The 27,517-nt window shown below is 41.8% G+C and overlaps 1 protein-coding gene across 1 annotated transcript in view; it reads right to left on the minus strand.

The window, feature by feature from the left end:
* The window catches only part of NME8 (NME/NM23 family member 8), a 40,352-nt gene extending 15,061 nt beyond the window's left edge, over positions 1-25,291 (minus strand). The window contains exons 1-11 of the mRNA XM_084618852.1: positions 25,193-25,291; positions 23,284-23,320; positions 23,132-23,189; positions 20,696-20,802; positions 18,338-18,409; positions 15,854-15,970; positions 14,682-14,748; positions 7,595-7,671; positions 4,989-5,081; positions 1,521-1,681; positions 432-610 (exon numbers count right to left, since the gene is read on the minus strand). Coding sequence (XP_084474978.1) covers positions 432-610; positions 1,521-1,681; positions 4,989-5,081; positions 7,595-7,671; positions 14,682-14,748; positions 15,854-15,970; positions 18,338-18,409; positions 20,696-20,802; positions 23,132-23,189; positions 23,284-23,316 — 964 coding nt within the window. The 5' untranslated portion in view covers positions 23,317-23,320; positions 25,193-25,291. The remainder of the gene's footprint in view (positions 1-431; positions 611-1,520; positions 1,682-4,988; positions 5,082-7,594; positions 7,672-14,681; positions 14,749-15,853; positions 15,971-18,337; positions 18,410-20,695; positions 20,803-23,131; positions 23,190-23,283; positions 23,321-25,192) is intronic.
* Positions 25,292-27,517: the final 2,226 nt, after the last annotated feature.

Consider the following 27,517-nt stretch of genomic DNA (forward strand, 5'->3'; position numbering starts at 1 on the left):
ACGGCTGTTACTCTGAAACAGGAAATAAAATGATATTCACATAAAAGTAGGTAAAAATAGAATAGAATGAATAAATTGTATTTTTCTGATATACAGTTCTGTCAACTTAATGCTGAGCACAGAAACTAATTTGAAGACAGCATTGTCTAGTGTGTAGAACGCTGGACTGGAGGACTGGATTCTCTTCCTGGCTCTACTACTGGCTTGCTGGGTGACCTGGGACAAATGAGTTCATCTCTCTCAGTTTCTCCATCTGTCAAATGGGGATAATTATATTGACCCACTTTGTAAAGCACTTTTGACATTTATTGGAGAAAAGCGCTAGGTAAAAACTAGGTATTATTCATTAAAAGATACCAGGATTTTTGAAATCCAAAATATAAGGCCTTCTTTGTGTACTGCAGGTGAAAAATGTAGTTATTATCACTTACTTTTTCTTTCCTTTAATAGAGAAGGTCTAATTAAGGCCAATGTTTTTTCAAGATTTTGGCCAGTCTTCTTTTTACCAAAATCTGGGAAAAAGAAGGCAAGTTGCCTGCTAGCATCTTCTACACTGTCTTCCACATGACATAAATTTAACATATTCTCGGATTCCAAAACTTCTTGCAAGCTAATAAGAGACAAATAATACATCTAAATTAATGTATCCTTTATATTCATTTACTGTTTTACACAAACGTATCAATAATTGACTTGCTGAAAAAATATATTTTAATACTTTAGTAAAACATATAAGAATAGAATGCCAGTTACTTTATGATTCTGCATACCAACAAAAACCAGCAGTTCTAAGGAATGAGTATATTGTCCATTCTTAACAGAGTATTAGTTACTTCCTGTGTCATACCATAAGTACTTTGAAAGCGAAATCTCAGTCATGCAATGTTTCTACTTGGTCTGCCTTTGAATAGCCTCTGTGCATTTCACTGGACAAAATTAACACTGACAATGACAGTTTCTAAAAAAGGATTGATAAGGGGATCATGCTTTATATACCTAAAGCATGATCTTTGAAAACACAGCACTATAGAAATTCTTTGAAAAAGAAATAATTTTTATTGTGACATGTTTATAATTGTGAGGATCACCTATATGTGATCACTCTAATATTATCATGTCAGACAAAATTTATCCAGGAAAGGCTACTGCAGCTGTAAATCAGAAAGACAAAAGAATAATGACTGGTTCTTTCTAACATCTTTACATTCATGTCAGTACAGGGTCATGTAATTAGATTGAATTGGGTCAGTGCAGGTACATATAATTAGACTGTGGTAGCACTGTGCAGGCTGTACCATCCTTTAGTGTGCCTAGCCCATTCTGCAAGCCACTTTGGGGGGACTGCAGTTGTGATGGGCTGTTGTGTATCCCACACATGGTTAGGGAGACTCTTGCTTACTCCCTGCATCTGTACAGCTGTGCATATAAGGGCATGTGACAATATGGCTCTTAATATTTTTTTTTATGATTTCTCATGTAACTGCATAAAACTTAAGTGTCATTTGAATTTTTCCAGTTACCTGTTTGGCTTTTCAGGCTGAGGCTCTGCAGATATATCCTCATCTGATTTACCCAGTTCTTTCCATTGTGGAACAGCAACAGTTACCTCCTTTGGTTTAGAAACTATCAGAATATGGGATGGTCCACCAGTCATGATTGTCACAAAATCTTCAAAATCAGGCTAAAAAACAAAATTTCTAAACTATATACTACAAAGAGAACTGTTTGACCTTATCACCAGAAATCAAACTATACATGTGCTGTATAACTTGCTCCCATCTCACTATTGTATTTACAATCACCATATACAATTCTATATGAAATATCTGATAAGATTTTGTGATAAGTCCATTTTAGTTCAAGTGATAAAACAGTATTATAAAGTATGCCTCAGCCTTTGCAGTAAATATATGATCTTGAGATAACTGAAATTATACTATTGCATACAACTTGTGTGCCACATGTTCTCCCAATCTAATGTACCAATAACTCAGAGATGAGATCAAATGTGATGCTTATAGTATAGTGGACTGAGGCACATGATGTAAAGCAACAAAATATACTGCATTTCCTGACATGATTTTTAAAGTTCTATAAATTCCTGATTTTCAGGACATTCTCAGACACTTACTTCCTTGTTTGTTCTTTTCTCCCCTTCAGTCTTGGCCTTCATCCACACAGAGAGATACTTTCATGGGAAGCAACCTCCTGGTGTATCTTCATAACTTGGAGTCACTTTTCCACCAGTGCTGGAATTCTCTTCATTCCCTCTAAGCCCCCCATTTACTTCATTGCCAATCTTTCTTTAAACCTTTCTCTTTGCTTTAACATATGATTGAGTCTTTCCCCCGCCAACATCTCCCATCCCTTAACTTACATAATATATTTCTCCTTTCATACTAACAGGATAGTAAGCAAGAATATTTATTTGTATTTTACTGTTTTTAATGTGTAGTTTTTCTTTTTTCATATTCTGATTCATCTCTATGTATTATTTTACCTTTCAGATTTTATGGATATATTGTAAGGACACTCAATTCTACAGTTATTTTTCTCTTGGTGTAAAGCATTTTGGAATATGATAGTTTGCATGATAGACATATAAAAATAAATTAAATGAAAGTGAATAGAAAAATATATTTTAGTACTAAGAATACATAAAGTGTGTCTCTACACTGAAAAGTATTGCAAAAAAATGTTTACTATCTCGGTGATTTCAAGAGTAAATTTGCTCCATCAACAAATAAGAAGTTTTATCTAAACTGCCAGTCCTACAAACACAACCTGGTATCTGAAAAGTCAAGTTGTGTTCTTTCTGATTCATTCAAAATCCCCATTATAAAGATTCTATAGGCCAAAATTTGCTCTCAACTACACCGCAGCAACTCTATTGTCTCCAAATTCTGTCTTCAGTTGCACTTACGTAATCTCATCATTTTCAACAGGATTGCACAGTTGTAAATGAGGGCAGTATTCTACTTTCTGAAACAGTTGAAGTACATACAATGTAAACAAGTACTATTTTTACACACTCATTTTCAGAGTAGAGTAGAATCACACTTTGAGACTAACAAGGAAATAACTACGGCAAAGAGTCCTGTGGCAATGTGTAGACTAACAGATGTATTGGAGCATAAGCTTTTGCGGGTGAATACCCACTTCGTCAGATGCATGTAGTAGAAATTTCCAGAGGCAGGTACAAATATGCAAGCAAGAATCAGGCTAGGGATAACGAGGTTAGTTCAATTAGGGAGGATGAGGCCCTCTTCTAGCAGTTGAGGTGTGAACACCAAGGGAGGAGAAACTGCTTTTGTAGTTGGCTAGCCATTCACAGTCTTTGTTTAATCCAGAGCTGACGGTATCAGATTTGCAAATGAACTGAAGCTCAGCAGTTTCTCTTTGAAGTCTGGTCCTGAAGTTTTTTTGCTGCAGGATGGCTACCTTTAAATCTGCTATTGTCTGTCCAGGGAGATTGAAGTGTTCTCTTACAGGTTTTTGTATATTGCCATTCCTAATATCTGATTTGTGTCCATTTATCCTTTTACGTAGGGACTGTCCAGTTTGGCCGATGTACATAGCAGAGGGGCATTGTTGGCACACGATGGCGTATATTACATTGGTGGACATGCAGGTGAATGAACCGGTGATGGTGTGGCTGATCTGGTTAGGTCCTGTGATGGTGTCACTTGTGTAGATATGTGGGCAGAGTTGGCATTGAGGTTTGTTGCATGAATTGGTTCCTGAGTTAGAGTTACTATGGTGTGGTGTGTAGTTGCTGGTGAGAATATACTTCAGGTTGGCGGGTTGTCTGTGGGTGAAGGACTGGCCTGCCTCCCAAGGCCTGTGAAAGTGAGGGATCGTTGTCCAAGATGGGTTGTAGATCACTGATGATGCATTGGAGAGGTTTTAGCTGAGGATCGTATGTGATGGGCCAATGGAGTTCTGTTGGTTTCTTTCTTGGGCTTGTCTCGCAGCAGGAGACTTCTGGGTACATGTCTGGCTCTGTTGATCTGCTTCCTTATTTCCTTGTGTGGGTATCATAGTTTTGAGAACGCTTGGTGAAGATCTTGTAGGTATTGGTCTCTCTCTGAAGGGTTGGAGCAAATGCGGTTGTACCTCAGTGCTTGGCTGTAGACAATGGATCATTTGGTGTGTCCAGGATGGAAGCAGGAGGCATGAAGGTAGGCATAGCGGTTGGTGGGTTTTCGGTACAGGGTGGTGTTAACATGACAGTCACTTATTTGCACCATGGTGTCTAGGAAGTGGGCCTCCCGTGTAGATTGGTCCAGGTGGGGTGGAAACTGTTGAAATCGTGGTGGAATTCTTCCAGGGTTTCCTTCCCATGGGTCCAAATGATGAAGATGTCATCATTGTAGCGTAGGTAGAGAAGGGGCGTTAGTGGACGAGAGCTGAGGAAGCGTTGTTCCAGGTCAGTCATAAAAATGTTGGCATATTGTGGGGCCATGTGGGTGCCCATAGCAGTGCCACTGGTCTGGAGGTATATATTGTCACCAAATTTGAAATAACTGATTTCCCACAGTTCACAGCTCCCTCTGAACTAATTATATATTATATACTCTAAAAAACAACAACCATACATATATGAATCGTTGTTGGTTTTTAGAGTATATATAGCTTTTGCTGTTTAGAGTATTTACCTTATGTTATTTTGACTATTCCACTGTTGGCTAATGAGTTGGTTGTGTTAGGGAAAATAAACCTCTATTGCTTCAGTATGTACCAAGGATTGTATGCTATTCCATTGTTATTTAAATGCAATGTTGGAACACCAATAACCACAGGCATCGTACAGGAGTTGGACTGGAAAACTGAAGCAAAGAAGATGAGACAATCTTTTAATTTATTTTCTCTCTGTGTCATCAATAATTTTAATTAACTGAAATCAATTACATTTTATAAATGTTTTACAAGCCATATAGATGATATTATTATCAATATAGCCATCTCTATTTGTGTAGGCCTTTTACCTGTTCTATATTGCGACTGTAGAAATTTCTAACTTGCTCTTCAGTTAATGTCTTCTCCTCTTCTGCCGCAATGCCAAAGCCCGCTTCTGTAATCTTCAATTACAGATCAGCCATCAGGTTCAGAAGCATTTGAGGGAGACATATAGCAAATCAGCAAACATTAGTTTACATATTTTTGCCATGATTCTAAAAACTGACTGATTTTTATGTAGAATCTTAAATGAGGTAATACGAAATATCACAAATATAGTAACTTCTTCATTCAGCCCAACTAAATTTCCAGCTTTTCAAAGTACTGGACGGTGTTCAAGTGTGACACCCATTAAAATAAAGAAGCCTTTTGTTACACATTATGTACCTCAATATACAGATTTTATTGAAAATCTCTACTATTTGTAAAACATGTTTTATCATTATTGATTCCAGTAATGCAAATAAAGCAAACCTATGGGAAGGCAGCACATAATCATTCCTAATGACTGACAGTAAAAGCTTTATTATGCAGCAGTCAGTCATGTACTTGTAAAGTATTTGTACATACTTCGGAGAAATTGGTCTACCGCCATTACAAAGTATATATTAACTTTTTATTATAGTATATTTGCTTTTTGATTTTCGTATGCAGAAATAACATGAGTATCTATTTTTTAAAATTCCCACTAGCATGGTAGAAATATGTATACGTAGAGTAGGCATGCACTGATATGATCTGGATCACCATGCGTACTCCCTGCACAGCATATACCCACTATACGTGTGCATGTCCACAATTCAGCATTTCTGGAACTGAAATGAGCATTCCTCTAGTACTATGTTCTGGAGGCAGACATGATGTCTCCTTAACCAAATGTTGTGTCTGCCTATGCATCTAAATCATTACCAGTGTATATCCTGTGACTTTACTTTCCTATAAGCATGAGCTTATGTATGTCTGCATACAGTGGTGAGCTGGAGCCAGTTCGCACCGGTTCGCTAGAACTGGTTGTTAAATTTAGAAGCTCTTTTAGAACCGGTTGTTCCGCAAGGGACAACCGGTTCTAAAAGGGCTTCTAAATTTAACTGGCCCAAAGTGGCGCCTTAGGCGCGACTCCCTGGGTACTCCAGCTCTGGAGCACCCACGGGGAAAATTTGGTGGGTGCAGAGCACTCACCGGCAGCTCCCCGCCCCACCCCCAGCTCACCTCCGCTCCACCTCCGCCTCCTCCCCTGAATGTGCCACCCCACTCTGCTTCTCCGCCCTCCCCATTCCCTCCCCCCCCCCCCGGCTTCCCACGAATCAGCTGTTCGGCGGGAAGCCAGGGAGGACTGAGAAGCAAGCGGTGGCTTCCTACTCGGGCCCAGGAAGGCAGAGAGGAGGTGAGCTCGGGCGGGGGGAGCGCAAAGAGGGCTGCCCACGCCACAGCAGGTAACCCGGGGCGGGGGGGAGTGCAGGGGAACCGCTCCCCACCCCAACTCACCTCCGCCACGCTCAGCCTGAGCGGGAAGCCGCGGCCTGCTTCTCACCCCTCCCCAGCTTCCCGCCGAACAGCTGATTCGCGGGAAGCAGGGGAGGGGGGTGCGGAGAAGCAGAGCGGGGTGGCGCGTTCAGGGGCGGAGGTGAGGTGAGCTGGGGCTGGGGAGCTGCCGGTGGGTGCTCTGCACCCACCAATTTTCCCTGTGGGTGCTCCAGGACTGGAGCACCCAGGGAGTCGGCGCCTAAGGTGCCACTTTTGATGTGATCAGTGGGGGGAGCGACTGCTCCCCCTGCTCCCCCCCAGCTACTCTCCCCCGCCCCTAGGAGCCTGAGGGACCTGCCGGATGCTTCCTGGGAGCTGCCCCAAGTAAGCACCGCCGGGACTCCCCACCTCGCCCCCCGGCAGGTTCCTCTGGCTCTTAGGGGTGGGGTGGGCACGTGCCTCTGGCTCTTAGGGGTACGGTGCCCGGTTCTGGGGGCAGTCAGGGGACAGGGGAGGGGGATGGATGGGGGAAGGGTCCTGCAGAGGGGGTGTCAAGGAACGTGGGGGGGTTGGATGGGGCAGGAGTCCCGGGGGGCAGGGGTGGGCAACGACCCCCTCATGGGGTGAGGAGGGAACCCGTTGTTAAGATTTTGGCAGCTCATCACTGTCTGCATACATTCACACACATATGTAAAGAACTGGCTAATCTGTAGGTCTATTTGTAGGTCTAGAATTTTGAAAAATACTGCTGTGGCAAAGAAAATATTTTCCACATTTGTGAAATTATTTTCTGTGACTCATCTGCCCTATCCCAGAATTGACGGGTAACTCTCACCCCTGCCATCAACTGCAGAAAAAAATAAGGAACTGTTGGGAGGCTGTGTAAGCAACTTACCGCGCTTCAGTTGGAATACTTGTGTGTCAATCAATGATCTGCATAGTATACTTCAGTACATACCTCTTCCAGTACCATAAAATATGTTAAACAGCATCAGTGTGAAAATCATATTGCTCCAGCCACAACCATTTTATGTTTGTCAGTTTTATAGGATAAATATTAGCAGATCTGGCTGTACAGTTTTGTCCTAAATTAATATCCAATTATACTCCCATCTCATATCTTGGCACTTAACCAGAGACGATGGTTGGGTTTTTAAAAAATTTCGTTTACCTTTTGTTTAATTTCTTCTACTCTTCCATCTGCAATGGCATCAGGTTTTATAATTGCAACAGTGTATATGACTCCTTCTATAAGAAAAGGAAGAATACATATGCATATTTATAAATATATTTACTGAAATATATACACAGACTAATTTACTTTTTATACTTAAAACCTGAGCTCTCCATATGCTTCCTTTTAATTTTGGATTCTGCTCACCAAGATATAGGGTCCTGGGAACCAATAGCAGTAGAGGTTCAAATGTGGATTATAAACCTCTGTACATGAATCACACACTGAAATGCAATTCCTTTTCCCAACTGCTCACACCTTAGTACTACAACTTTGAAAGCAGAGATAAGGGAGGGTGAGTGTATATATATGAAGTAGATCCATTAAGAGAAAGAAAAGCTACTTATCTATAAGTGGAGTTCTTCCTGTACATACAGATCTGCCTCAGCAGACTCACATACCTCAGTATTGCAAATCCTGGAATAATTTACAACTATAAATGCTCGGGGTAGCACTCACACTTGCTTGTGGAGTTCAACATTCAAAACAAGGTTATAAAGGGCTCGGTTTCATTCTGTTATCTGTAATGGAAAAGACTCTGAAAAAAAAGCCAGGAAAGAGGGCAGGTAAGTGAGAATCTGCAGAGGAAAGATACTTGCATAACACCATTTAGAGGTGGACTTCCTTTTTTAAAGTATTAATTTTATGTTTGAGATTAACAGCTGATGGTCTGACCCACAGTTGGCACTTGGGAAAGTCTCTGACCATTGGACAATTGATCTCCAGCATTGCTATATCATGACGTAGTCACTATGTTTCTGGTGACTTCCATGTGTATAAACAGCAAGAGAATTATAAAGAGTAATAACATGAATGGTATGTTCACAGTGGTCAGACTTCTTACCAAAAGGTTTTCCCCATGATCAAATATTATAAAAGATCATGATGGCAGAGTCCTCACTGAGGGTGATGACATTAAATATAGGTGGAGACATTACTATGTCAATATGTAGTCTCAGCAGAGAGACTCATAATACAGGATGACAGAAAAGAGTACAAAGCCGGAGCCAGAGCCATCAATCCTGCAAGAATAAGTGGTGCATACTATTATGAAAATAAGACTGTGAAAGCACCAGAGGTAGATACTGTGTCTGAAGAACTGTTAAAACAATTGGCAAATGTGGTACTGATCTTATGTTGAAAACTTATAATGATGTATGGATGACTAGAAATTGGCTGGAGGACTGAATGAAGGGAATCTTTCTGTCCTTACCAAAGAAAAGGAGGCATAACAGAACGTAGTAACTATCATATCATCTCCCTGGCATAGTACACAAGCAAAGTTCTGCTCTACATAATCTAGGACCTCATGAAAGGAAGGCTAGAAGCAGAACTATCACCCCAACAAGCTGGTTTCAAAGAGGCACAAGTAACCACATCGTGAACATCCATCACATCATTGAAAAATGCACACAGTACGATCACCCATAGATCATGTGCTTCACTGACGATTCAGAAGCATTTGATATGGTCTGACATGACTATCTTTTGGAAGATATTAGCAGACATGAGGATTCCAAAGCATCTTATTGAGCTATCTGCAGGTCTCTAACACCAACAGACCATGGTGCAAACAGCAGTAGGCAACAGTGAGTGGGTTTTCCACTGGGCAAGGAGTATTTTGTCCCCAAGCCTCTTTAACACATGCACAGAATTTATTACGAGACAAGGTTTGGAAGGTTTTGGCAAAGTGGAAGGAGGTAGGATTTTCATTGGTGGACCTCTCCTAATCAACCTCAGATCTTGTGATGACACAATGCTCTTTGCTACAACCACCAATGCAGTGCAACAAATGTTTGGGTCTGCAAAAACAACTAATGAGGAATACAGATTATTCCTGCTTACAACGAAAACAAAATGCATGAACGTTAAACACAGCTAATAAAAACAGGATGCAAGAGGGCACCACCATTAACAGACCAGTTGTAGAGGCAGCAGATGAAATTTAATTATTTAGGATCATATATATCCAACCAAGGAGCCTGTTCCAAAGAAACTGGAAGAAAAACTAGGGATGACTCGCTCAGCTATGGCCTCCTTTGTATATTTCATGATGCCACAGTTTTTCTCAAAGATGCAACTGGTGAAAAGTTTATTTTTTTCCATAGTGGTTTATGGATGTGAACGGTGGGAAGATAATTTCACTGACAAGAAGGGAACTGAAGCTTTTGAGGTGTGGTGCTGGTGAAGATTCTTGTGGATCTCTTAGGCATTTGCCTTTTGTCCATGTTAGAAATGTTAGTGGAGAGAAGCAGACCCTGATGTCAGAAATCAAGAGATGTAAATTTATGTACTTTGTCACATTAGGAACAGTGATGGAAAAAATCTTGAGAAAGTTGTTATGGAAGGAATGGTGGAGGGTCTTTGTAGTAAGGGATAACCAGCAAGGAGAGATGCAAGGATGGTGTGCAGTAGGTCACTAAAGGTTAGCTGCTGAGTACTCGAAGTTAGCGTTGAAACGTGAAAGCTTCGAAAAATTCTGCTATGTTGTCACTGATATTCAGATATGAATAAATGGATTTACTTAGCTTCTTTCTTCTTTGAGATTTGCCTTCGCAGAACCCTATTTTGGGGAGAATGACAAGCATTTACAGCCCTAGGAGCTAGGGCTGAAGAGTGATAAATTTAACAGAGATTGAAAAGAACTACCTTCCTGAAACAAACAACTGCCCTAATTCTTGCATGAAAGCTCTGAAGCAGGGCCAGCTCACAACATGTTGGCACCTGAGGCGGGGAGCTCAAATGGCGCCCCCATGACCCCTCGCTTGGGCCAAAACTTTGAAAGGTCTCAATTCTGCCTTCTTCCTGTTCTACTCCTCTTGTGGTACTGCTCTGCTACCTACCCCAATAAAGGAGAACTAACAACTTAAAAGCCTCATTCAAAAATTTTAAGTAACACTTAACTTTCAAACGCCTGAACAGCAAATGTAACTTTTCTTGTCTGCATAATAAACACTGGCATTTTTATCTGTTTGAATAATCGAAGTGGTGCTTTCTGTGCCTTCTTGGTTGCAAAGATTTGAACTGCTTCCCGAAGGTCCACAGTCTGGGCCAGCTCATGCTCTATTGAGATGGTTACAAGGCTGACTAGCCTCTCCTGTGTCGTTGTGGAGCGTAGATGTATTATTATTAACTTCAGCTTGGAGAAGTTGCGTTCTCCACTGGCAACTGTTACAGGAAGCGTTAGAAGTATGCGCAGAGCAACAAAAGCATCTGGAAAGAAGGTGGTCATCTTATTTGTGCACATATATTCCAGAACAGCCTTTGGAGTTGATCCTGCTGAAATGTATCTTGAAAGGGCTTTCAGTTCATCACCTAAATCACCTGCATCAATATCGCGCATGTCATCATTTGTCAACACTGTCTCTAGTGCCCTGCATTGCTGGTGTGGGTCTTCTTCAGGTATAGTGAGGAGTTTTGGAATATCATACAACATCCCAAATATACTGCTGTGTTTCTTGAGCTACATGAAATGTTCTTTGACTGTATTGCACAATCTAGCACCTGGTTAAAGAATTCAACTTTGAATTGTTGTTTGGGGTCTCTTATGGAATTATCCCGTGCCTCGTAATCAAAATGTCTTCTTCTTCGGTGACTCTTGTATTCTTGAATGGGTGGGAAAATTGCTTCAGTGTGAAGTTCCTCGGCCAACTTCTGTGCACTCTTCAGAACGTTTTGAAATCCCTCATCTGACCAGTAAGACTGTAGGTATGACTTAGCTTTGTCCAGTTGTTCCTTTGCTCCAGATATATCAAGGTCAACACCTTGGAGTCTCTTGCTCACAACATTTATTTCAAACAGTATGTCATGCCACAACACTAAGCCACACAGAAATTTGAAGTTACGTATGTTTCTGGTGATTCCATTTCCCTCTACCACTGTTCTCCCACAAACAGTTCCTGTCATAGCATTATCCTCCATAATGGCAACTATGGCATCATCTATCTTCCCAATTTGGTGTTTGATAGGCTTTATCGCCTCCACTCAACTTTCCCATCGTGTGGCACTCAGTGGTTTCAGTGTCAGAGAGGATATTCCCAGATGTTGCTTCAAAATTTGCTATCTATGAGTTGATGCAGAGAAAAATACATAGATGGTTTGAATTATATTAAAGAATTCAGCAGCCTCACTAGAAGCTGATGCTGCATCACTGACCACCAAGTTCAATGAATGAGAACTGCATGGGACAAAAAAAAGCTTGAGGGTTTAACTCTTGGATCCGTGTCTGCACTCCTGTTCTTTCCTCTCATGTTGGCACCATTATCATAGCCCTGACCTCTCATGTCAGCTATCGTAATTCCCGTATCTTCCAGCTTTTTAAGGAGCACATTTGTCATACCAGCTCCTGAAGTATCATCAATGTCAATAAATTCTAGAAAATGCTCTCTGACAGTCACCATTGCAGGGACATTTTCACTAGGTTCTGTTGTTGTTACAAAATGCACCATTAAAGTCATTTGTTCTGTATGGCTGATGTCAGGTGTGCAGTCCAGAATAACAGAGTAATATCTTGCTGACTTCAGATCTGCCACAATCTTCTGTTTGACTTTTCTTCCAGTAACTGTATGATCTCATTTTGAATTGTTTTTCCAAGGTAGTGGGGTGGTGAGTCTTCTTAGATGCTCCTGGAGTACAGCATCAAACTCAGCCATCAGCTCCACAGTTTTAAGGAAGTTTCCATTGTTTGGCACATACAGCTGATCTGAAGTGCCACGCAGTGCTAGGTTTTGGGTAGCAAGCATTCTCACAATGGCAATGAGCCTTTTCAGAACATTTTGCCAGTAAAGAGACTCTGATGCAGTCTTCTCTTGATGCTGATTATCTGTGGTGGCCTTTAACCTTAGTCTCATCTCAAGCTCTTTCCACCGCTGGGATGCTCTCTGGTGATTTGCTGCTGTCTCATGGCATGCCAGATTTCTAGCCAGATTTTTCCAGTCCTTTGTTCCTGTAGAACCCCATGTGTCTGGAACATTAGACTGGAGGAGTTTGCAACAAAAACAGTGTGCAGCATTCTGGGCTTTTGAGTACATAAGCCATGGCCTCTCCACTTTGTCACCATTGGGGATTTCACGCCAGTAATGTGTTGGATGGAAACTTCTATTTTCATTGTCTTTGGGGAACATGAAGTTTTTCACTTGCTATGGCCCATGCAGTACAAGAAATTCCCTCAGGCTACTGCTCAAGTGGGTCCACTCAGTCCTGGATTATCTAGACTTAAGGAATTAAACTCAGCAGCAACTGTTTCTTGCACCTACACCACTCTCTTCTCTGATCTACACTTTTCTTCAGGAATGTGCACGGTTACATCCATTTGAGATGGAGATATGGATGCTGCAGTAGCTGCCAGGTCACCTGCACTCTAACTGGAAGATCAGGCATCTCCTCATCACTCACATCCTCACTGGGGCCGGAAGGCTCACTGTGAACATTTGTGTCTATGTATCTTAGGAGAGCTCCTTCCTGTTTAGATAGAAAAGCTTCCTTTGCTTTCTTTCTTTTACCGAATGCTGCCCCAGAGGGGTGTTTTCTTCCTTCACTCATGACTGCTGTTCTGTGCCAGCTATAGTGGCTCTCAACACTCATTTGAAGGGGACAAATAAGCAGGCTGGTAGCAGGGCCTGAGTGAGGAAAGATATCAGCGTCTTAAAGGCCTAACTGGCTCCTACTACTTCAGTTGACTGCCTGTTCTCCTCAAGTGGTTTCAGGGAAGCAGCAGGAAACAGGAAGCTCCCTGAGAAGCTGGCGTTAATCAGGCTCCTAGGGGTGCTAGAGAGGTACATAAGAGGCTCCTCCTCCTCTCTCCCTGCAGCTCCTGCTGCTTTCTGTTATTCCCTCTCACCTTTTCTCCTGCCTACCAGTTATGTCTCTTGTGCCCTCCTTCCTCCAGCACAGCACTCCACCATCTCTGCATCTAGAGCAGAGAGAATACATATGCACCAGCAGCAGACACAATTTTCTACATTCTGGGTCCTAGTGGCGCCCCCCCCAGTCTGGCACCTGAGGCGGCCGCCTCAGTTCGCCTCATGGTAAGGCCAGCCCTGCTCTGAAGTCGCATTTCAAAAGTGTTGTTTCAATGAAGAAGAGCTGGATAGAAGTGCTAAAGGGCTGGAAATACTGTATCGCTGTTGTTAGCCTTCAAATTGCCTTTTCTCCTGGGCCTGTTTTGCTTTTTGCTGATACTACAGACCTCCCAAATAGTTGGCCTGCAACTGCTTAGATTGTAGATGGTATCTAATTTGACTTTCCTTAATTAAGTCTTATAAATCCAGGGATTTGGTAGTTTTACTCATCTCTTAATTTCTTCATTGGGTCACTAGTTCTACCAGGCATTAGAACAAGCCTGTGCTCCAAAATGCATGAGCAGTCATTCTGACTTGCACTTCTTGTGGTAGGCCAGATGGACAAGGCCACGTGAACATCTCGGAAAAAACAACGCTGCTACAGATCTTGTAATTGCTGCACTCAGCATATTTGCTGACATTTTGTCCTTCATATGTACCACTAACAAAATCAGACTCCTTTCTGTGAGACTCTGGAGGATACTGTATGCGAAATGGGGCTCTCATTTGTTCCCCAACAAAATTCATACTCTTAGGCCTTTACAAGATGCACAGCTTTTAGGTGCCATGTCATTCTTGGTCACCATTTTTTACCATAACTTTTCTGTCATGGATGCTATATTACGTTAGAAGATAATTCAAAGTTCAAATTAAACTCTTTGCTATAGACATTGAGCGCTCCATCATGTTAAATCTTCATAGAGCTGGATCCAGATCTCAGACATTATAGAAATAATTAATAATAACAACATAAGTATGTCTGTTATTAGTTTGATCATTTTACGACATTCATATGCATCTGCATGTGATATTTGACTCCTTCCACAATAATCTCTCATAATCTCAAATGAGCCAAAGGAAAATGTTATGACTGGACACACATAATCCTAATACCAAATACCTAACAAGATACTTAAGTTTTTTCTTTGTAGTAGTAATTTTAAAATAATTAAAATATCTTTTACCTTCAAGTTGGGTTTCTTCAATATAATCTTCTGATGCTTTCTCTTCTAAAAACACAAGCTCTTGTACCTAAGAAAATTGCAGTTTTCATGTTCTTATTCTGATAAAATTATACTGTCAGTATGAAGTTAATATTGAGGCAGTATGGGCCAGTGGATAGCTCACTGGGAATCATGAGACCTAAGTGCCATTCCTGACTATGCCAGTGATGTTGAGCAAGTCACTCCTTTGTTCTTTCTCTGCTTCCCCTCTCTGCAAAACTCCCTGCAGCGTTAACTTAGTGCAAGATAATACCAACATCAACATTTAAGCTGCTTCTTTTTCTGCTTCTAAACATTTTTTGCAGATTTTGTGAAACCTTGTGCCAGCCCAGAAAGAAACATAAAGATGGACATAACTGTGGAAATGTCCAACCTATTTCTCTGCTAAATGTAGAATATAAAGTAAACACCAAAATTCTAGCAGCACAACTAAATTATTTAATCTCAATTATTCACAAAGTTCAAGTGGGTTTTGAAACGGGCAGGCTTGCTGCTGCTAACACAAGAAAAATAATTTATTTAAGTCACCAAGCTCAGTTACCAGTTATCTCTTCAGCAGTTTTATCCCTAGAAGCTAAATAATATATTTGATAGGGTATAATGCTATCTTATGCAGAACTAAGACAATTTGTTCTGATTTTTCTTAACTGAGTTGTAGTCCATTACAATTTATCTTTTGCATCTATACAGATAAATAGAAATCTTTCACCTGCATTTCAGTTGGAAAGAGGAATTCGGTAAGAACTGTCCCCTTTCCCTTATTCTCTCGAGCCCTTAGTAAAATAATAAGAAAAATCTCCAGCATTGAAAGTATAAAAATAAATACAGAGATAAATACAAAATTAGTTTTTATGCTGGTTATATTTTTGTTAGTGAAGAATCCCTCCTCTGCATACAGATCAGTTTGTAAAATTACCAGTATCATGTGGATGAGTACCACTTAATGGAAGTTTCTAAAAGATGAGATACATGCCAGTTCATGGTAAAGATAGTGGTATCCACAAAAATGAAAACGAAATATCAACAGTAAAAGAAATAAAAACAACACCACACACGGAAAGAGACCATGCAAATGTAATAATAATATGCATTTATATTTAAACTTGATAAGACAACAGTTATCTAGTGAGTACCTGAGGGCGTTCTATTTCCCCGGCTAAAATTTTCCTCTCTTCTTCTACTAGCTCTATTACTGTCTTACTGAGAAGTGGTGCATTTGTGCCTCGCACTAGTGCTATAATTTTGCCATCCTGTAAAAAATAAATGATAAAATAAAACTCTCAGTAAGATCTACTAATGTAGTTTTGCACATTTAATTGACCTCTAACACAATCTATTTTTGACCAGCAATAGACAGTTACCATGATACGGTGTTCTAAAACTAAAAGTTGTAGCAATGTATCACTGCAGATAGACTGATTTGCAAAACAGGTGATGAATCAAAAACACAGGGCTAAAATTAGTGCTATCAAAGAAAACTGACTGTTATTCCTATTATTTGTTATTCTGTTATTGTTTAACATAGCTCTTATCTCAAAAGTTTCAGAGGGTTTACATTTTAGAATCTGGCATTTTCTTATTGAAATGGCTTGACCTGCGATGGAGTTCAATGTCTAATTTAAGAGATGTGTAATGGGATACAGAGCATTTCATCTTCAACACATCAAATATAGCCTAGTTGGGTGACAACCTAAAATTATCATCCAACTGCTCAACAGTGTCCTACATGAAATGAGTAGGTGGTCTCAGTCAAGTTCCTATTGAGCAGTTGTCTACTTAGCACAGACCACGGTCACAATTGGCAATGACTGGACTGTTACCTGTGTTGGCAGCTCCGCTGAAAGGCCAGCAGTTGAAAGGGTATAGAGCAGTGGTCCCCAAACTGTGGGGTGCAGAGGAATGTTCAGGGGGGCACGAAGCTGAACCCAGGCTAGCCCGCAGCCACAGCTCTATTCACCCCCTGCTCTGCCCCCAGTTGCAGCTCCACTCCACCCCCTGCTGCAGCTCCGCTCTGCCCCCAGCCACAACTCCGTCTCTAGCTACAGGTCCTCTCCCATCCCCAGTTCTGCCCCCAGCTTCTCCTCTGCAGAGCCAAATGTGTAGTAACGGGGGGAGGGGGAGAGGAAGCAGGCATGCAGACAAATTCTGTTACAGGTGAGGAGGGGGGTGCTATAGGAAAATTTGGGGCACCACAGGTATACAGAATGAACTTCCTTCTGATTCAGTGCTTAATTTGTGCCAGGACTTAGCCTTTCCACCTCTAAGCTTGGGTTCATAGCACCAGCACCTTTGGGCTTGCTGCATCAGTTATGAGTGTAAAAAAATTGCTTGAGCTCCGGCACCTTTTTCATTACAAATTAAGCCCTGTTTTCACCATCAGAAGTTCTTCCTCCAAATTGGGTATGTGGCAGGATAAGGATGCTACTACTATTGATGCCCAAGCTGTATTTGTTCTGAAATGGCCAAAATTTGCTATCCTTATTTGAGCAAAATTCCTATTGGAGATAATAAGAGTTTTGCTCAATTAAGGACTGCCAAATCTGGTCCTCAGTAAATAGTGCAACAAAATGTCCAGGGCTAGCAATCAGACACCTTGCACAAATTCACTTAGAATTAATTTGCTCAAAATTCAAAATAAATTTGAAGGAAAGAATTTAGAAAGCCTGATTCTTATTTACACTAAAATCCCTTTACACTGTTCTAGCTATATAAAGAGGCATTAAAGCATGTGTAAACATAATTTATATCCACAATAAGGCCCATTTACATTGATAAAATGGTGTAAAGGGACCTTAGTATTAATGAGAATCAGGCCTAAATTTTCCTTCTCTCTTGCTGTTCTCTGTCCTTGTTTCCATCTCTTTCCATTTTCCCATCCCCATTTTTGACTACTCTTGTTTTTTGGTTACTCGCTTTCTCCTTTGGGATCTGACCTTTAGCCCACTAAAGTTAATCACAAAGTTTCCATTTACTTCACTGGTACAGAGTTAGACCTTTCTTGCTTTCATTTCCTATCCACCTTGTTCCCAGGTTTCTTCCCTCCACTGTTTGTCTCTCCTCATCTCAGTTCTAGTTCCTCCATTTCCCCACAGCTTCCTTCACTACTCTTCCTTCTGTGCTTCATTCTTCTGCTCATTGCCCCACCATGTATATGCATGAGCAGCACAGTGGAACTGGATAGCTTTTGGTGAGATCAGAGATGCTGTTAATTTCATGTGGCTGCAGTCATATAGAGTGGAGTCTGCTTAATGCACCCTGGTTATTAGTCCCTAGCTGCTGGAATCCAAATCTCAAAACTTCCAAGTAGAAAAAAAACCACTTGCCTACAGAGTTAGCAACCAGGCCTGGCATAATGTACTATAGTAGATGGAGAATTTTCTTTCCCTGTTAGCAGAAGAACTATGCTAATACCCCTTCCTCTCTGCATGCCAAGAACATATAAAATATGATTCACTGATAAAATGACTGGTATGTACAATATGCAACAATATCCTATACACTAAAATTGTAAAGATATAATTCACATTTGTACAACTTTACATTTATTTTCATATACTGAAAAAACAACAAAAATAGGCAGCACGAAAATAAAAGCTGATGATGATTGTTGAACTTACAACACAAAAGAGAAAAACAGGTTCACATTTGTCTCTAAATGTCTGCAGGGTCACAATGCTGTCAGCCTCTGCCTAAAATAAGGGCAAATAGATTATGAATTATAGCTAGCTAGCTAGATATTTGAGAACTTTTACAGAATGATTCTCAAACCGTGGTTCTGTGGACCAATAGTAGTCCTTAAAACACTTGCGGGTTATCAACTTTGTTGGTCACATGGGACAGGCTTTCCTTCTTGTTTACAGCTGCTAAATCACATTAAAGGTACTCTGTCCTAATATTGCTTTTTGAGGTAAGTAATGGCTGTAATTGCCATTGGAATGCCATAGGATCACACATAGGAAGGTCCCATGACATTTCAATGGGAGGGAAAGTGGTCTATTGTATTAACTCTCTGTTAAGATGTGGTCCACACTATATAAAGATTTGAGAATCCCATGAATAACATTTATTAACATTAACTTCTTGTTTTATGAATGTATTTTACATATACAATACACACAAATCCAAAAACTGTTTGAACTAACACTGGTAAACTATACTTGGCAAGGTTTTAACATAGTATTTATTTTAAAATAACTAGATCACAAGCACTATATAATATTGTTGTTCAATGTATTGATAGCAGCGGTACTAACTAAAGGGAGACCTGAATGGAAATGAACTGTTTACACTTCTGGGCCACCAAAGTCCTGAATTAATACTAAAAAGAAAAGGAGTACTTGTGGCATGTTAGAGACTAACCAATTTATTCGAGAATAAGCTTTCGTGAGCTACAGCTCACTTCATCGGATGCATACTATGGAAAATACAGAAGATGTTTTTATATACACAGACCATGAAAAAATGGGTGTTTAACCTTAATTAATACTGTCACTCTTGGGTGAAAGGTATGATGTTAATGATACGGTATAACAACCCCAAATAATAATATTGCAGATTTAAACATTTACATATGCTGATGGGAATAAATTATGGATGTCAAAGTAAGTGCAGATGAAAGGACAGCAGCTAGATGTATGAAAACAGATGGAATGAACAGGCTTAATCTTCTCTTATTTTAAAAGCCACGCATGGTTGCAAATAGCCTGGATCATAGAGATATGGCTGAAAACCTGGGGTCTGATTCTGATCTGACAATGGTTTTGCATTAGTATAACCTCATTGACTTCAGTGATATGAGATTACAATCCACTGTTCGGTGTTTGGGCTTGTTGCTCTATGTTTTGTATGTACACATATACATACCTATGTATGTATGACTATTTTAAAAGCTTTAAATATTTGATACATATGGGGTTGGATTTTTAGAATCTGAGTTTAATAGGAGGAGATCTGTGTGCAAAAGATCTGTAGGATAAAAACCTTGCTGACTTGTCTGTTGACCTAATGGTAGTGATCCACATTTGTATGTCGGACACCTACAATGATCCCCATTAAAAGAGCATTTGCCAATAGTCACCACACAGTGGTATCTATTAGACAGTTTTGCTCTGTTTACAGCTGAAGATGTCAGTGGTAACTCTTATGGTAATGGTTAGCGCATGATGCTTTTTAATGGCTATTGCAGTAGGCAGGACAGGTTGCTTCTGTCATCTTGTTCTCTGGAGCTTCAGAGAATGCAACAAAAACAATCTGCAGCCATACTAACAAGTATTATAAGCTTGATAGTTTAATATCTGGATGGGAACTCAGAATGAACCTGTGAAACACATCTTTAGTGCATTACATTGTAGCTGCCATTTTAACCTGCTCTTCTGGTTGAACTTTTTCTCAAAAACATTTTTATTTTTTTAATCTATTTGTTTTTCAGCTTCCCCCCTTCGTTCCTTTTTATATATAACATAGGAAATTATACGGAAAAGCAACGGAAAAACAAAAAGAAGTTACTGACCTGATTTTCAGAAGTGATGAACACCCACAACTTCTATGGTCTTCAGTGGAAGTTGAGGGTGCTGAGCACTTTTGAAAGTCAGGCTATATGGTTATGCATCGTTAAGACTTGGATTTTTAAATGTGCAAGTCAGTATATTCAGAGATAAGGTTCCCCCAGTAATCTCAACTCTATCTCATAGTATGTATGCATTATAAGAATGTTCTTCATTACACTATTGTCTAGTATGTCTTTTCCATTATTAACTTGTATGATTCTAGCCTATCTCTTCTCTTATTATAGATCCTTCCCTATTCATTTTAAACTCTGATCTTCCTCTTTTAAGAAGACATGCAGAAAAAGAGACAAGCCAAATTCATCACCGACTCCACTGGTACTCAGATATTATGGTGATAGGTATCCTATAAATAGATAGCTAAAGAAACACATTTGACACTGAATTTCTAAACAGAATTTACATCCTTACCACAGCAAAATGCAAAAGGTCATCTTCACCATGATCATTTTTTAGTTTTTTGAATAAATTTACCACAGCTTTGCAAGGCCCACACCACGCCTGATAAACGTCTATTACTGAAAGTATAAAAAGTTAGAATGAAACTCATCTGCTTCATATAGTTTATAAAATAAAATGTTTTGGTAAATGTATAGGGTAAGTCCTGCAGTGGCACTAGCATACATGTATTTCTAAATCTATTTGTGGTCTCTTTTTCTTCTGAAAAACATTAATTTTTGGTATTATCTCTTAAACAAATTAGGTTTTAACTTAAATGTCTTAGTCTGTCAGAGTATTTATTTATTTATTTATATTTTCTGTGATGGGGAATGCAGATATATGAATGTCTCCTTCCCCTATCACTTTGTCTTGGTGGCCCTTCCTTTCCTGTGCCCACTGTTAGTTGTCTCTCCCTCCTTTGGCCCTTTTATCAGTTGTCTCTTTCCATGTCCTGCCCCTCCTTTGTGTGCTGTTTCCCTCCTTCCTAAGATCATGTATGCTATCTCTCTGTCAACCTTACTCACTACCCATTGGTTCTCTCTCTTGAGCCCCTGCTCACTTCACACACGATCTGTTCTCCCTCTTTAGACAGGATTCCTAATAAATTTAAGAGATTCCGATGCCAAGCTTACATACAGACTGAGGGGAGTGGAGAAAATACATACTATGTACACTCTTGAAAGCACACAATTTATAACACAATTGCTTTTGTCTTATTCCAGATACAATTGTGCATGAATAGGAACATAAAACTCACTCTGCTGATTAGTTCAATTTCACAGGGTAATTGAAAATATTGACCTATCAGGACTTTCACTTACCCCTTCCCAGACATAAAATCATTTCAAAACTTTTTTTCTTTTTTAAACACCCATGCATGATATCCAGTATGGTTTAAATTCCCAGCTTTGCAAAGGAGTATGTGAAAGGCACTCATCACTACAGAACCCTTTTGTGTTTGAATTGCAGGCAGACACAGTGCATTGGGTCTTTGTATCTTTCGTGTGATAGGATTAATATTGTGACGGTTCTGTCATAAATATAAAGGGAAGGGTAAACCCCTTTGAAATCCCTCCTGGCCAGGGGAAAGCTCCTCTCACCTGTAAAGGGTTAAGAAGCTAAAGGTAACCTCGCTAGCACCTGACCAAAATGACCAATGAGGAGACAAGATACTTTCAAAAGCTGGGAGGAGGGAGAGAAACAAATGGTCTGTGTCTGTCTGTATGCTGCTCTTGCCAGGGACAGAACAGGAATGGAGTCTTAGAACTTTTAGTAAGTAATCTAGCTAGGTATGTGTTAGATTATGATTTCTTTAAATGGCTGAGAAAAGAATTGTGCTGAATAGAATAACTATTTCTGTCTGTGTACCTTTTTTGTAACTTAAGGTTTTGCCTAGAGGGGTTCTCTATGTTTTTGAATCTAATTCCCCTGTAAGATATCTACCATCCTGATTTTACAGGGGGGATTTCTTTATTTCTATTTACTTCTATTTTTTATTAAAAGTCTTCTTGTAAAACACTGAATGTTTTTTCATTGTTCTCAGATCCAAGGGTTTGGGTCTGTGGTCACCTATGCAAATTGGTGAGGCTTTTTATCCAACATTTCCCAGGAAAGGGGGGGTGCAAGTGTTGGGAGGATTGTTCATTGTTCTTAAGATCCAAGGGTCTGGGTCTGTAGTCACCTAGGCAAATTGGTGAGGCTTTTTACCAAACCTTGTCCAGGAAGTGGGGTGCAAGGTTTTGGGAAGTATTTTGGGGGGAAGGACGCATCTAAACAGCTCTTCCCCAGTAACCAGTATTAGTTTGGTGGTGGTAGCGGCCAGTCCAAGGACAACAGGTGTAATATTTTGTACCTTGGGGAAGTTTTGACCTAAGCTGGTAAAGATAAGCTTAGGAGGTTTTTCATGCAGGTCCCCACATCTGTACCCTAGAGTTCAGAGTGGGGGAGGAACCTTGACAGGTTCCAAAATGGCCAGTGTGAGAGACACAGTTGAGTGTTATATGGAGGAGTCATGAGATCTGAGTTTACATGGATTAATTTGCCAGGAACTTCTTTTATACAATAGGTGGTATGGAGTGCCAGTGACCATACATCCAGTCTTTAGGCTGGTGAAGCAGATGTGGAGTGGCTTCAGTGCAGCCCTGTGTTTTACCCCCAGTTTAGGAGTGCGAATTTCAAATCCTTCAAGTCTTCATGTAAAATAGCTACACAACACATATTTACTTAGGCTTTATGGCGGTTTCTAGCATTCTTTGCTTTGAGGGGCAAGTCACAGGAAGTGGCAGTAAGACAAAGTGTATGCACAGTGAGAAGTAACTGGGCAGGAAGGGGGTCACAAAAATAAAAAGATTGATAAAAATGCACGCACGTTTCATTATGTGAGATTAATAGAAAAAATAATAGTACCTGTTACACCTTTAGTCAGCAACATTTCATCCCATTGACTTTGACTGGTTAGTACTGCCTGAAATAAAACAAACCCAGAATTTAATATCTCTAAAAATGTCAACAATTCTATTGAACTCTAGAATTATTCAAACAACAAACAAGAGTTATACCTGTAGCTGAACTTCTTTCTTCTTTCCTGCCATTTTCCTGTGATTACATGAAAAACAGCAAAACATATAACACTTTTAAAATATACTCGACGCTCCGTAAGTTTAGCTCCATGTAAACTGTGGTATGGGAACTGATTTACACAGAACGCCTTTTCCACAAAGCTGTGTTCTATGGGCCATTAAGATCAGCATAGCTCCACTAAAGTCAATGTGGCTATGTCCATTTACACTAGCAGAGGATCTATCCCTAAATATAGCCGACTTCACTGGAGCTAAACTGATTGGCACTAGCTAAGGATCTTATCCTGAAATTCACCATTTATTTACAGAATTAGATATAGCACAGGAAACCACATGACAAAGTTCACATTTTCAACATATTGGGGTTTTCTGGACATTTCAGTCCCCATGTCGCTGTATCTCCCATTGCTCTGATGAGACCGCCTACACAGCGAATGGGCGGAATGGAAGTTGTTGTGATGTGAACATATTTCCACAAAGTATTGGAGTGAGAGCTTCAACTCAAAGGGCATCAAATCAAACTTTGTCATTCATTATTTGAGATATATTTAGCCTAATGACCTGCACATAACTCATTATAAGCTTAAGATTTTTGTCACAGTTATTTTGAGTAAAAGTTATGGACAGGTCACTGGCAATAAACAAAAATTCAAAGAAGCCCACGATCTAAACTGGTGGGGGGCAAACTTTTTGGCCCGAGGGCCACATCTGAGTGGGGAAATTGCATGCAGGGCCATGAATGTAGGGCTGGGGAAGGGGGTTGGGGTGTGGAAGGGAGTGTGGGGTGTGGCAGTGGGTGCGGTGTGCAGGAAGGGGCTCAGGGCAAGGGGTTGGGGCAGAGGAGGGGTGCCAGGTGTATGAGGGGGCTCAGGGAAGGGGATTGGGATGCAGGAGGAGGTGCACAGTGTGGAAGGGGGCTCAGGGCAGGGAGTTGGGGGGCAGGAGGGGTGTGGGGTGCAGCAGGGAGTTGGGGTGCAGGAGGGGGATTGGGGCAGGGAGTTGAGGTGCAGGGTGCAGGCTCCAGCCCGACGCCGCTTACGTGGAGCAGCTCCGGGGTGGCAGCGGCGTGGGGCCAGGACAGGCAGGCAGAGCCTGCCCTGGCCCCATGCCACTCCCAGAAGTGGCCAGCACCACATCCTAGAGGTCCCCTCAGGGAGGAGGGGGGCGGGCAGAGGGCTCTGCACTCTGCCCTTACCTGTGGGTACCTCCCCCGAAGCTCCCATTGGCTTCGGCTCCCCGTTCCTGGCCAACGGGAGCTTCGAGGGAGGTATCCACAGGCAAGGGCAGCACATGAAGCCCTCTGCCCCGCCCCGCCCCTCCCCCAGGAGCTGCTGGGACCTGGTGCTGCTTTTGGGAGCGGTGCGGGCACGGAGGTGGCAATCCTGTGGGCCAGCTCCAAAGCCCTGAGGATAATAATGCAATTAGTGTTTTAGAGAGTGGCTAAAGGGTAAGGGGGGGGTCCAAAATATTCCTACTTACAGCCCCAATAGTGTAGCATTACCTGTGTGTGCACAACAGACAGCCTGTGCACACAACTAGTGCTATGATGCACATGTGCACACACGTGACACTGGCACACACCTGTACACACAGACAGAAACACGAAACTGACCCCTTGACACATGTGTGTAACAGGGGCACGCGCTTGCACGCACACACGCGATGCCTGCACACACCCGACACTGGCACGCGCTTGCACGCACGCGTGACACTGGCACGCACAAGTGTGACGCTGGCATGCACACGTGTGACGCTGGCACGCAACAGACACACACGTCCAGCACTGACGCACACAGACAAGCGACAGACACTCAAGCCACTGACACACACGCACCGGTGCACACACCCTGAGCGCTCCGGCACACGCTCCGCGCACGGCTCAGCCTACCCACGGGGCGAGCGGCGGATAACGGCCTCTCCCCCACTCGCTGCCTTCGCCGGGCGCTCCCACCCAACGGGCCCAACCAGAAGCAGAGAGGCCGTTCCAAAACCGTTGGCCCCCCCGCCCTCGTCACTGCTCCACCTCCCCCCGCCCCTTCCCTCAGCCCCACTCTCCGCCCACTTCTCCACCCGCCCTCGGAGGGCAACGCGCATGCGCGACTCTGAGGCACTGGGCCGGTGCGCGCTCTCAGGGAGGCGAGGTGGGGCGGGTGATGAGCTGGAGCGCCGCCGCGCGGGGTTGCGGTGTGGCGCGGCCTCCCTGCTTCCCTCCCCTCCCCTCCCCTCCCCTCTCTGGCTAGTGATGGGGGAGCGGGCAGCTAGTCCGAATTCCTCCCCCTTCTCCTTGCTGAGCGTGTAGAGTCTAGCTGGTGCCGCATTGCGGTCTGGCAATGGCGAAGGTCGGCGGTGCAAGGATTTTGGAAGGAAGGAGAGGTTTGAGGCAGTAGGACGTTTCCCTCAGATTAGTCCTTCCTCGAATGCTCTTCCGAGGGGCGGGGGGGACGGACTTCTTTCCGTGGGCAGCGTTAGCTCTGGCTAAGCGTGGTCTGACATCAGTCGCCGCCGTCCTACCTCCACCTTTGCATTGTCGGGGATTTAGCAGACATATGGCCTGTGCCTGTCCTTGTGGAAGGAAGCTCTCAGTCCCCTGAGTGGAATGTGCACTGCAGGCTGCTTTGTTCCTCTAGCCCTGTGGGCATGCATGGTCCTTGACTAGGGTGACCAGATAGCAAGTGTGAAAAATCAGGACAGGGAGTGGGAGGTAACAGATGACTGTATAAGAAAAACTCCCAAATTTCGGGAGTGTCTTTATAAAATGGGAACATCTGGTCACGCTATCCTCCACAGCTTTTAGCTATGAAACAGGAAAATGGGCAGCTCTCAAAATTCAGTTGCCTTACTTAAAGGCATAGATTAAGGTCCTTGTTTAGGGCTTATAGAAAATGGCTTTTGCTCATGGGAGGGGGAAAGCAGCCCACTCATTGGACACCTCCCAGGATGTTGGAAAACCTGCGGCTTTAGATTAGTTATCTGGTCCTAGGCTGTGCAGGGATGTTAGAGTTTTAGTTCTCCTTATGCAACCCAGGGCATTAACGGGGAGCCCACTGTTATCTAGCAACTTGGAAAAATCTTTAGGTGTTTAATTCACCTTGCTCTTTATCCTTTTCTGTGATATCTGAGGTTTAATTAGGAAAGCCACCATTCTTATATCTGCTGTGCCAAGTAAAATACTTGTGGGAAGGGGTAGTAAGTGATGCAACTATGGAAAGCATATATAGGTCCAGAGCTGAGTGACCACTAAATACGTGAAGAGTGTTTTTGTTTTTTTTCACACGTACTAATCACATTGTAATTATGTGTGTGATGTACAGGAAATAGATATGGTCTAGATCATAGGCTGATCCTGATCCATAAGATACTTTGACTTACGTTGGAGGAAAGTTGTTTGCATAGTATATCAAAACAAAGAAAGCAGAACTTAATCCTCTTTCAGTAAAGCTGGAAGCTTTTATGTTTAAGAGTGACTCTAATTTTGTTCTGGAAAAGAGACAAGAATTGATATACTAGAAATCAGTCTTACAGAACACACAACCATGTAAGGTAAAACTAGTTTAAAATAAAATAAAACTACATCACAAATCTAATGATTTGAAAACTAGTATCTGCCTGGAAGGGACCTTGAGTCATCTAGTCCAGTCCCCTGCAATCATGGCAGCATTAAATATTATCTAGACCATCCCTAACTGATATCTGTCTAACCTGCTCTTAAAAATCTCCAATGATGGAGATTCCACGATCTCTTTAGGCAATTTATTCCAGTGCTTAACTAACCTGACAGAAAGTTTTTCCTAATTTCTGATCTTAACTGCCCTTGTTGCAATTTAAGTCCATTGCTTCTTGTCCTTTCCTCAGAGGTTAAGGAGAACAATTTACCACCCTCTTCCTCATAACAACCTTTTATGTTCTTGAAAACTGTTATCATGCCTCTTTCAGTCTTTGCTTTTCCAGACTAAACAAACCCAATTGTTTCAATCTTCCTTCATAGGTCCTGTTTTCTAGACTTTTAATCATTTTTGTTGCTCTTCTCTGGAGTTTCCCTAATTTGTTTACGTCTTTCCTGAAATGTGGCACCCAGAACTGCACACAGTGCTCAAGTTGAGGCCTAATCAGCATGGAGTAGAGCGGAAGAATTATTTCTTGTCTTGCTTACAACACCGCTACTAATACATCCCAGAATGATGCTTGCTTTTTTTGCAACGGTGTTACACTGTTG

Source organism: Lepidochelys olivacea, assembly GCF_965140295.1.
Source record: "Lepidochelys olivacea isolate rLepOli2 genome assembly, chromosome: 2".
In the NCBI taxonomy this organism is placed as follows: Eukaryota; Metazoa; Chordata; order Testudines; family Cheloniidae; genus Lepidochelys; species Lepidochelys olivacea.